General features: G+C 42.5%; 1 protein-coding gene across 3 annotated transcripts in view; it reads left to right on the top strand.

Annotated features, from left to right (window-relative positions):
- Positions 1 to 12,198, top strand: part of chd5 (chromodomain helicase DNA binding protein 5) — a 36,200-nt gene that overhangs the window by 4,267 nt on the left and 19,735 nt on the right. For all 3 annotated transcript variants that reach the window (XM_082533055.1, XM_082533054.1, XM_082533056.1), the window contains exons 2-9: positions 2,901 to 3,049; positions 7,778 to 7,996; positions 8,700 to 8,818; positions 9,391 to 9,632; positions 9,727 to 9,839; positions 9,987 to 10,113; positions 10,436 to 10,602; positions 11,199 to 11,417. In XM_082533055.1, the coding sequence (XP_082389181.1) occupies positions 2,901 to 3,049; positions 7,778 to 7,996; positions 8,700 to 8,818; positions 9,391 to 9,632; positions 9,727 to 9,839; positions 9,987 to 10,113; positions 10,436 to 10,602; positions 11,199 to 11,417 (1,355 nt within the window). The remainder of the gene's footprint in view (positions 1 to 2,900; positions 3,050 to 7,777; positions 7,997 to 8,699; positions 8,819 to 9,390; positions 9,633 to 9,726; positions 9,840 to 9,986; positions 10,114 to 10,435; positions 10,603 to 11,198; positions 11,418 to 12,198) is intronic.

Below are 12,198 nucleotides of genomic sequence, written 5' to 3'. Positions count from 1 at the left end.
TTCCTACCTGTTTATATGGGATGTGCTATGACCTTAGAATAGATATACTACAATTTAATGATGCTATTTAGGCTTTATCCTTCCATCACTTAGATGATAACATTTTCTAATAATAGCCTACGGATGCTTTTGTCTGAAGGCATTTAAAGCCTGAGCCATAAGTACCTAATCGATGAAGATAGGAAACCCTTTGGCCTCGTCTTCCCTGCATTGTGGGAAGCAATGCTGGGCAGCATTAAGTGGGTATTTCCACACAGGGGCCAACAGAGAAATGACTAATGTGCTTTCCAGTAAACTCTATCTTCCTCACTTGGGACTCGTTCATGAATCTCCCTTCTAATGGGTCAGTCTGGTGGCCAAGCCCTTGCAGGAAGGTCAGAACTGTGTCTGTGCCACATTTTACAGAAGGCTTGTTTGCCAACTGGAGCTTTGGTCGTCTTCCTAACACAATCTGTTGCCAGACCTCGGTGTGTCACATGACTGAGCAACCTCCCCTACTTCCAACACCTGGCACTGCCTGGTCCAGTCACCAAGCAGAAAGAATATCTCTCCCCTGATGGCTTTCCCCACGGGGACTTCACAGGCCATTTACTTTAGTCAGGGTTCAGATTTTAAGGCAATTCAGGTGATAAACACAGAGCTGTTTCAGGGAGCTGCATTGCTGTGACACATTCCTGTGTAACAAAAAATGATTACTGAGAACCCATGTGTTCAATATTTTATTTGACTCTCTGACAATCTGTTATCAGCACGTGGTTCTGTTAAAGAAACGTCAGCAAGCTAACATGGCCCCAGTTACAGCGCTTACAGGCTGATGTTTGGCAGATTTTATATTTAGAACATATATATATAGTTTAGTGCCATCATTAATTACAGTAATGAGCGCACAAAGCACAATGGTACAGCAGTAAAATAATGTATGACTGCCATTTTTTCTGCAAATTAAAAAAATCGACTAGATTATAGTGCAGAAGAACAGATCATTATTAATGCGCCGTGGATGTGTGTATGAAATCTCACAATAAACCAGTTGAAATAGTTCATTTAAAACTGCATATACTGAACTCATGGTGAAAATATCATCAAAGTAGGGCTCATCCGCTGGGGACCTTGAACTTCTGTATCAAATTTCATGTCAGTCCATTCTCTAGTTATTGAGAAATTTTAGTCTGAACCATAGAGGTTAAACAACCAAGAGGCTGACATTGTCAGACCTTGAGCTTCAGCACCAGCATGGCTAAAAAGAACTCAGCTCAGTCTGCTCAAAGTGAATTAGGTGCTTATCACCGAACCATTTAAACCCCACATCAGTAACACCGCATCACCACTGTCAAGTTGGATTGATTTATTTTACAATAAGCAGAGCCAAGGGCACAGAGATATGAACTGTACGCTTTGTGTAATCCAAAGCCATCTCGATCTGCACCTGAGCCATGTCATCATCTGTGCATCTGAGAGAGATGTAAGGCTCTGCCGTGCTGTCGTCATAAGTTGCCTGGCAGGTGGCTAACCATGCATCTGAGACACAAAAGAGTTGCCCGTTTGAGCTACTGAATACATAAACTCAAGGCTTTATTTAGAAAAAAAGAAAGTGAAGAAAAACACCAAGGTCTGTGGGACAAGAAGAAAGAAGGAATGAGTAGCAAGGCAGTAAATGTCTGTCAGCACATTTCCTATAATAATATTGGCCAAGAAAAGCACAAGTTACCCCCAATCAGGGTTGAGGAAGGGATGACACAGTTCATCTGGAAGCCAGGACAGCACAATGAGTTTGACATTGCCTCTGATTAAGGCTTTGAAATCAGTGTACTGTATGTGTATGCGTGGAATACCTCCTGCTAGCTTTGCTAAATAGAGGATAAGTGGCTGGTGAGGTTTGTGTGTCTACTACACAGGAATCCCTCCTCCCCAATCTCTCACTCCAGCTACCCAGGGGAGTGGTAGACTGCAGGGCTAGTGTTGGCTGATTGACTCTGATACATGTGCTGCATATTTCATGCCCTCCAGTCTGTCTGCGTGAGACACAGAGAGACGGGAGACATGCAGATAGACAGACTGGAAGAGACAGCGAGACAGTTGGGAAAATGAGATTAAATAAACCTTTTTGGGGCACTAGAGTTGCATCATGTGTGTACAATATTTTCTCTGTGTGACTTTTTACAGAGATGTATTGTTTGGGACTGTCTCTCTCCCTTACTTACTCCTCTGTGACCCACTGTGGCATCAGCGAAGTCTGCTGTGCTCAGCAGTCAGCACGTTTACACAGCAGCTTTGAGGCGGTACAGCTGACAACCAGCAGCAGGTCCCTTTAGTCCCAGCAAGCATTAAAGGCAGAAGATATGCTCAGTATACCTCAGTGGTCCTCCAGGGAGTTCCCATTTAGCGGCAGGGCACGCACTCCATTTATTTGTGTTTTGATGGGTAAAGTTGATGCACACTCAATGATGTGTGATTATGAGGTTGATTTTGCCAAGTGCTCCTGTTGGTCTGACATTGATTCATCATTGTTATTTTCACAGGAGGCTAACTGACTTTTCATCGTGGTGAGCTTTCACAGTAGAGCCTGCAGCAAATGAATATTTGCAACATCTATTGTTCATTTTTAATCTTTTTGATTAACCATTTTGTCTGAAATGTCAGAAATTTCGATTTCCCAGAACCCGGGGTTACGTCTTCATCTCTTGTTTTGCTGCCCAATTTCAAAACTCAAAGGTGTTTAATTCAGAGTAGATTCATATCCTCACTTTGATCAAACAAAATCAAAAAATTGAATAACCACTCACTGAGGCAGAAAAATGTACGAGTCAGGCTGAATGTGTCAGTTTAGTCTTATTACAAGCTGAATTATCGGTGTCGTTTAAGTGTACTAAGCAAATAATTCTCCTTTCCCCCGTGTTCAGATGAGGATGACGAAGGTGAGCGCAACACAGTTCCCCTCACACCTCTCGACCGCTTCTTTTCTGACGACGAGTCCCTCAAACAACAAAAGAAGAAGCCCAAAAAGATGAAGGAGGGAAAACTGCCGAAAGTTAAGAAGAGGAAAAAAGAGGTAAGGCATAATTCACATTCAGCACCATCTGTCCAGACCTCGGACACAACAGCTTGGCAGGCATTTTGGCTCTAGCCATATCCCGCATTCTCTATTTCTCAAACCATCGCTCTTTTGATGTCTCTGCAATTGGATCAAAGGTGTGTTTTGGCTGCTGGACTGCCTCTGTAATCTAAATGAGAGGCAGTGGACTGTCTCAGGCTTAGGGGAGGTTGGCAGCATTGTCACTGTTACTGCCAGTGTAAGCTGTGGGCTCCAAGCGACAGTTTAGAGTGTAGATTTGTGCCTGTGGTGCTGGTGCTGATGGCAGGGACTGTAGGTCAGAGGCAATGTGTTCATGTCTATCCAGTAGCGGGAGTGAGAGTTATGACAGAGCGGTTTTGACAGTCCTTCGCCTCTAGCCTCTAATTTCCAATATTTAGATAGCAGGATTGAGACTTGATTGGCTCAGAGCATTAACACCAGCGTGATGTTGATAATTTTACAGCTTATGAGGTGAACGCCTGCTGCTTTTGCTGAATAGGTCACATGTGGCTAAAGGAGACAGTTAGAGAATAAGGAAAAATTGCAGCATTAAGAGGTTGCACAGTAGTGTCGTGGTTAGCGCTTGCTTCTTCACAGCAAGGAGGTTACAACCCCTCTGCTCAGGGTTTGTCTGTGTGGAGGTTGGACACTTTCTTTGTGTCTCCACGTGTTTCGTTCAGGTGTGCCGGGTTCCTCATATCAAAGTGATTTAGGTCAATAGATGATTCTAAATGGGTCATGGGCATGCAAGAGTGTGTGATTATCTGTTTTGCTGCGTTAGCACTGTGATTGACTGGTTACCTGTGCAGAGTGTACCCTCATTAGTCAGTTTTTTAGAAAATGGATGGATGCTAAAGTCAGTACTGTACTTTATATTATTTCAGTTCCATTTTCTGAGGAGACATTGTTTATAAATGATCAATTATTTAATTTTCAATTTATTATTAAAGAGATGGTTCTTGCATATTTTTCATCAGGCCTCTAGTGCTATTTATTCATTTGTATGACCTGCCCAATTTTGTAGATATTGGCTCTAGACATGTTTCCTTTCTCTTGAATATAATGGTGAAAAATACATTTTATTTTCTAGTATTTAGAGCACCAAAAATATAGTAGAAAAACTGAGATGCAGTGCGTCATTCCAGAGTTGCTAAAATACATCTTTTTACCCAGTTTTACGCCATTTTATGTAGAAACTTTTCTTTGTACAAATTTGCATCCATCAAAAGAAGCGTAAATAAGCTTTCTAAGGGTATAGCAGGGAAAAAACAAGCAGAGTGTATTGAAACCAGCAGTTTTAGGTTAGAGATCCAGTTTTATTCATACAGTGACCTTGTGGTTAAAAGTGCTGAAATTTGGATGATGATTATCTTTGGGCTAATAAGTCTACGAATGACCCCGTTTGCACTACCAAACAATGCATTTGATCCAGCATTACTTCATGATCTGCTTGAAGGGCCATCCTACAAATAAAGTCAGCCCTTTAACTTCTGGAAAAGTTTTGTTTCTTCAAAAGCCCAGAGGCTAAAAGAAATATTTATTATTCAGTAATTACAGGAATTTGCTGTATTCCCAGTGATCTCCCCGCTCATGTTGGCGAGCTGTAACCGTGTCAGTGACATAGCCAGGATGTTCCCCTCCGCTGACTGGAGATGCCAGCAGTACCGTGAGGAGTTTGGCTGACCATGCTGCCACTCGGCCCTTTGGCTGCTCGTGGTAAACACTAAGCTCTGGGTCTCACTGAGCTAATGAAGCGGGGGGCTCCCTGTGACACTCTCCTTTCCCTAACTCACAGACACTGCTCTGTATTCTCCTTTTCTTCCCTCTCCTCTTGTCTCCCACATGCATCACCTCACTTTGCTTTGATTACGATGCTGCTGCTTTCTTTCAGTCTTGCTTTCTTGCTCCCCACCTTGCTGTATTTGTGTCTTTTTTTGCCTCCCATTCAGAAACCATTGCTCCTGTAATTCACTTCCAGTTACTCCCCAAAGGCTGGTGTCAGACAGGGGCCAAAAGTCAATTGGGGTCAGAGACTGTCAGTAGCACATCCCAGTCTGAGTTCACAGCTACTGGCAGGAGGAATGATAGCCACAGAGAGGTGCGCTGTGTTTACTCGTCTTCTCCAGTCTGCAGTGAAACAAAGAGCTGTGTAGATATGACAGGATATTTAATGGGCTTTTTAATAAAATATCTGTTAAATCAGTGAATTCTGGGTTTATGGAAAACAATTCATTTTAGCAGCAGAGGAAACTGCTGCATTTTGGCCACAATAAAAAAAAACCCAAGTAGCGGGTTCTTGTAGCATTCACATTTTGCTGAAATACAGTCGGTTTGAGATGAGCTTCTTTCTTGTTTTTATAACTTCAGTATCCTCTCTGGGATTGTGAGTCAACAAAGAGCTGTTTCTGATTTCTGGAGAAAAGGAGAGGCCATTGTTTAGAAACCATAAAATAAATTCTTAGAGCAGTTTTCTTTTTTTTTTCCTGTTGCACTACATTTTATTGAACATCCACTTCTTCGCTCATTCGATATTTTCTGTGGCATCCGCTCCAATCTCCCTAAGGCAGAGCCATTATGGGAAAGCATCTAATTTGATTAGGTTATCAGCACTTATCTGATTTTCTTTCCTCTGAAAGAACAGACACCATCTTTGCTGCTGTGCTGTTGTGTCCTTTGCTTTTATGATATGTGTTTAACATTGAACTCAGGGCCACCAAGAGACTGTTGCACAGTTTCACCTTGTCTTTGCAGTTGCTCTCAATGGTGGTTCTGCTTCTTTGCTTTTTGCTCCTCCATCTCCACCCCATCCCCCATCCACAATCTTCAATTTACTCTCTCTCTCTCCTTCTTTCTTTCTCTCTCTCTCTCTCTCTCCCTCCTTCTTCTTCTTATGCATAAATGAGATTTGTCTAGACGGGTGCTGGAGCACTGGCTCTGCAACCACAGGCCTCTGCATAACAAGCTCGTTATGCAAACGTGTCTGATTGGATGGCGCTGTTCCATTGGCTGCTGCTGTGATAGAGTGTGTGTGGGGGGTGGGGGGAGTGAGTGGCAGGATAGAAAGAAAGAGTGAGAGAGGAAAGAGAAAGGGGGAGAAGTTAAGAGATAGAGTGAGAGAGAAAATAATGGGGTGGAGGGGTGAGAGAGGAGCGCTATGAGATGTAAAGGAGAGAAAGTAAGAGGAGGAGAGAAAGAGAGAGAACGAGAGAGAGAGTTAGAGAGAGCCAGACACTGCTCAAATTTGGTCACCATGGCAACACAGCCAGGCTGCTGGTAGGGTTGGCGGGCGCTGCGGCAACGTGAGCCTTTCCACTGCGCTACAGAGCGAAACGCCTGCAAGTCTCTCCATGGAGCCACACAGGCCTGCTGAGCAACAGGCAGCGAGCAGAGCACAAAGCTGCTGTGCTCTAATTTTGCTCCACTGCATGTGCACACACAAGTTCACTCTCACATACAGTCATGTGCATAAACACACGCGAAGAGGAACTCTCACAAAAATAGCGTTTTGTTTTTTTTTTTTAAAAAGGAAAGCACTCACAAAGAATGAGCGCACCCACACACACACGCTCAAAAAAAACCCCAACATGTCCACAAACACACAAAAATGCTCTCTCACAGGAACGTGCCCAGTCAGAGACAGGGGCACAAATGGAAACTTCCACAGGCCTACCACATTCAAACACAAATAATTAGGTGGCATGTGCATGATGAGAGAAACAGCACACTTTCCCTCTCTCGCTTACTCATGCGCACATACTATCGTGAGCAACCACTAGCAAATTTGTTCATATGCAGCACTCTTGGTCACACAAACAACACCTGTTAACTGTTAAATCCATACAGCCTTCCAGATGTCTCATATTAAACCAGTAGGATGCAACTCAGGCTACAGATTAACTCTGAGCTCTGATTGGCTTGGGTACCTGAAGTGCTCTTTTTCTGGGTTTTCATTTCATGTAAAAGCACATTTAAAAGGTGACCATGCAGCCGCCTTGACTCTTCATCAAGTCACTGCTTACTTGTACTAATTTAAATATTTCATCACAGGCAGAAGAGTTATCATATTAGCAAGGCAGCGACACTTTCGAGTGATGTAATTTAATTTATGCAAATGCCATCAAGTGGTAGCTTTTATCTAAACTGCTTTAAAGTGCATTCACAGAATATGTTTTTAGAGTGGGTGGCCTCTGTGGGAGCTCTAATCCCTCACCCTGGCAAAATTAATGTCATGCTTATTTGCTTTATCAAGTTTAGTATTTTATTTATCCCCACCTTTTTAGCGCTAGATATAAAATTGGGTCTCAGAAGATTGCGCCTAGATTTCTTTTGTCCTGCTGTTTGTAAAATCCAAACCTGGAATCTAGTTGTGTCTCAGGAATCTGGCTTTGATGGCAGCTTTAGTCAGTCACGCTCGCGCCCTTAGGTACAGAGCTGAAGCGAGATTCAAAGCCAGATTCTACGTGTTTACATTTATAAAAATAGCTGCTTGGCAGAAGCTCTACACTACATCAAAGAAATAGCTTAGACAACATTTTCATTTAGTAAAAATATAAATCCAAATATACTAAAATATACTTTCAGCCTGTAAAGATGCCAGATTGAGACTGAGAAAGAGTGACATATTAACCTTTGCACAATTAAACAACATGCTGGTTGTTGGTGTATATGTAATGGGGTTTTTTTTACCTTCTCAAAATCCTCCAGGGAACAATTCAGGCACGACTTGACAGTGACCTGGAAGAGATTTCAGAGGTGGAGGAGGAACGGGAACGTCCGGAAATCGGCTCCGAAAGTGAGAGCAGCATGTATGGTCCCACCAAGAAGAAGAAGAAGAAACCCAAGGAGAAGAAAGAGAAAAAGCCCAGAAAGAAGAAGAGAGATGAAGAGGATGACGATGATGACGACGATGATGGTAACATGAAAGTAAGTGTATGTTCATGATGCTGACATGACTGTGTTTCAAATGAACATTAAAATCTGTAGGGGGCTCTAGGTAATGTGTGCAGAAATTGTCCAAAGTTGTTATCACACAGCACAAGACCAGCCCTGTTCTCCATGCTTTAACTCCACTTGGTTAAGGTCAGTGAGCTGCCCGGGTGAAATATGCAGGGAGCTGGACTGTGAATTTGCTGGACAATTACCTGCTGTTCTCACATGTGCAAATGGAGGAAACCGGCAGGTTAAAGAGCGTTTAGAGTCTGATCCCTTTGTAATGCACATTTGCATTTCTCTCACCTTTGTCAGCTAATCTCTAGAGAAGTTCAGGGGGGTACTGCATGTGTAAAAATCACATTTATCAAAATAAGTGACCGTTTCTTTATACAGTAATCTGACGATAATGAAAAAACGTAATGATGCCAAGACTAAATTTAATATTAAGTCTCAATTGACTAATGGTAGATGAAGTCGGGGAAGGTGTTTAACTTTTTAGCATAGTTATCATAATTATAGGCTTGCTTTGAAAAAAAAAATAGTGTCTGATACCGAAAGACCGTGAAAACATGGCGTGTAATGCTTTGTTTGTGGATGTGGAAGGGTAAAAGATTAAAATAACTTTAATGTTCACATTTCATGTATTAAACATCATTAACATATGTGCGTTGATCTGTTATCTGTACACCCCCAGGAGCCCAAATCATCGAGCCAGCTGATGCACGAATGGGGTCTTGAAGATGTTCAGTATGGCTTCACTGAGGATGACTATAAAACCATAACCAACTACAAGGCTTTCAGCCAGTTCCTCAGGCAAGCATCTAATTTTGTCTGGATGATCTTTCATTGTGTTAAAGTGCTTTGTTTTGCCTCAGTTTCTCTGGACTGTCAAAGTCATTCTCTGAGAGTCTTCCAGCAAAACTCCACTGTGAGACTAGACTGTGTTGTGACGAGCAAACACTGCTCTTTTTGTTTGAGCTAGAAAGCTCGGCTGTTGGTATAAAGAGTCTGTCTCACCTGGGGCTGTCTGGCTCGGCTAAGCTTCTGCTCTGACAAAGTGGAGCATGAGCTCCTGCAGTGCCCCCTGTGTGTAGTCAGCTGCTTACTGGATGCCTGTGACAGCCAGGAGGCTCTGGGACTCGGTGCTCTGACCCACTATCTTTCACAGGCCAGCGTGCCAAACCTCAAGCTGTTGCCTGACAAATCGCAAACATGACATGCACACTGCAAAGCAGGGAGAATAAAACTTAAGGGGCAGTGGAGTGTCAGCAAATCAAGACCCAGTTCCCTCCAGTGCTGTGGGAAGCAGAGCTTCTATTAACAGGAATGAAGTGTGACATAATAAAGCTGCCATTGTTGTTTCATCTCCCCCTGGTTTTATTCAGGCCTCTCATTGCCAAGAAGAACCCGAAGATTCCCATGTCAAAGATGATGACAGTGTTAGGGGCCAAGTGGCGGGAGTTCAGTGCCAACAACCCGTTCAAAGGTGCATCTGCCACCGCTGTGGCCGCCGCTGTGGCTGCTGCAGTGGAAACGGTTACTGTGGCACAGCCAACGTCTGTCAGCAGCAGCCAGCTGAGCTCTCAGCTGGGGCCGATCAAAAAAGCCAAAACCAAAGAGGGAAAGGGTAAGACCTAATAAAAAGCGAGATCATTTTTAAGAAACGATAGCAAGAATGCCATCTGATTAACAGATCTCACGACTGACTCTGTGTGTGTCAGGACCAGGAGTTAGAAAGAGAAGTAAGACTGTGAAAGAAGTGAAGAAGAAGCCCAAGCCGAAGAAGACCAAATCAAAGTCGGGCCAAAGTGGGAAGAAGAAGAAAGCATCCTCGGTATGTCTTGCAGAACCCTTTTCCCTCAGCTTTCCCTTGAACGACATCAAAGCCACCGGCCTGTTTGCAGCACTTATTGTGAAAGTTGGTTTATCTTAATTCTTTCTGTAGCTCTGCGCTCCTTAGTTTCTGTGTTTGCTTTTCTAGAGTGAGGAGGACTTCCTAGAGGAGTCAGACTTTGATGACATCAGCATCCACAGTGCCTCTGTGCTTTCTGATACCTCGGGGGCCGCCACCAAGAAAAAGGCCCGACGTGGGCGGAAAAAAAGGAAAAGTATGTTTACTGTCTACTCTTGCCATGCTCTGTGGTGTGTTTTTCCCTCTAAAATCCCATTGAAATCCCTCAGAACCAGACTGTTTGATTTTGGGTAATGAGTAAATTAAAATGTATTTTTTTAAGCTTTATTTATTCTGGGAATGCTTTCTAAAGGCAGATGGTCTTCCACAGCAGCTAGTGTGCTTATACTCATTAAGATATTTTTTTATATAGAGGATTCTAATGTGTAATTATCTTGCATTTATCTATGCATCCATATCTATGTGGCTTTCTATATGAGGGAACTGCCCAGGTTTAATTGTTCTGTAACCTTCTCCAGAGGAGGACGGTGATGGCTATGAGACAGACCACCAAGACTACTGTGAGGTTTGCCAGCAGGGTGGAGAGATCATCCTGTGCGACACCTGTCCCAGAGCTTACCACCTGGTCTGTCTGGACCCTGAGCTGGAGAAGGCCCCAGAGGGAAAATGGAGCTGTCCACACTGTGTAAGTACATTAGTTTGAGCAGACTGACACATTTTGTAAGGTGGTGACTGCCCAAGTTGGATTCATGAGAGTTATTTTTGGTGACATCCTGAATATGTTTTGCCATCTGAGTTCAGGAAGTTGCTCTCAGGTCACTGTTACTTTGTACCCAGTGTAGAACAAACAGATTAAAATCCTTCATTACCTCAGATATTAGACAATTAGTGCTGACAGGAGTCATTCAGGTTATTTTTATTATTTTGTTTTTAATGGCTTTTTATTCTTACGATGTTAGTTGACTTCTGCCTTAACGTGCAGCAGTGTTTGTGATCAGCATTTAAAGACTGTAGGCTGTGTGACTATTAAGAGGAATTTTTGACTTTGTGAGCAGGTTTTGTGTATAAGCTGCAAACAAACTGTTCCCGACTGTGCACAAAAACAGCCAAGAAATCACGCAATTAAGAACAACTGGACTGTCAGTGTTTACGATGTTTGTTATCTTAACTTTACTTTCTGCGAATATCTCTATGTCTGAAAAATTGACATAGTCAGAGTTAAACTGAATATGTATGCTTAGTTTTACTCCCTAACATGCCCACATCAACTGTGTCCTCTAGGAGAAGGAGGGAATCCAGTGGGAGGCCAAAGATGAAGATGAAGATGAGGAGGAGGCTCCAGGTGAGGAAGAGGATGACCACATGGAGTTTTGCAGAGTTTGTAAAGATGGAGGAGAGCTGCTGTGTTGCGATACCTGCCCATCATCCTACCATATCCACTGCCTCAACCCGCCGCTTCCCGAGATACCAAATGGGGAGTGGTTATGTCCGCGCTGTATGGTAAGTTCATCTCAGTCGCCGTAGTATTTGATATTATTTTGTTTAAAATGGCTAATAATTAGGCATAGGTTCATGAAAATGTTGTAGTCAGAACAACTGGACATTTTACATACACTCATGATGGACATGAATGCTATTAATGGGACTTTGGGATTTCTGAACTGGTTTTTTTTTTCAGCATAAATGGTTGTACAGCATACACTCTTAATGATTTTAAACAAGAACTGAGTGCACAAGTTTGATTTATTTTAGATTTACTATAATCCACACAGTTCTTGTAGTTTCTAATATATCCATATACTCTCAATGATATGTGGATAAACTTTTCTTAGCAAGTTGCATCTTGAGAGGACACTTTTGGTAGTCATAAACAAACCTATGGCATAATTCTGGCTGGATATTTGACAACTCTTCTTGGCAGAATTGGTAAAGTTAATTGGTTGGTTTCCTTGAAAGTACCCCGTTTTTAAGCCTACTTCACAAATTTTCAATAGTGTCGAGGTCTGTGTTTTAGGAAGCCCTTTCCAGAAGTTCAATCTTAACCGACTGTATCCATTTCAAAGAACTGTTGTCATACTTTTGACCCTGTGTGCATTAGAGAAAATTGAAAATAAATACAAACTTGTGCACCAAAATCTTATTGTTTTAAAGTCAATAAAGATGTATGCTATCAATTCATTCATCATTCATCCTGGAAAAAGAGCAGTTAAAAAAAATCATTAAAAGCCCAAAATTTGCATGACATTCATCTCCATGATGAGTGTAAGTAAACCTCAATTGT

Source organism: Aulonocara stuartgranti (genome assembly GCF_965226115.1).
Source record: "Aulonocara stuartgranti genome assembly, chromosome: 5".
Classification (NCBI taxonomy): domain Eukaryota; kingdom Metazoa; phylum Chordata; class Actinopteri; order Cichliformes; family Cichlidae; genus Aulonocara; species Aulonocara stuartgranti.
The sequence above is the reverse complement of the archived record's forward strand: the minus strand, read 5'-3'. Positions and strand labels throughout refer to the sequence as shown.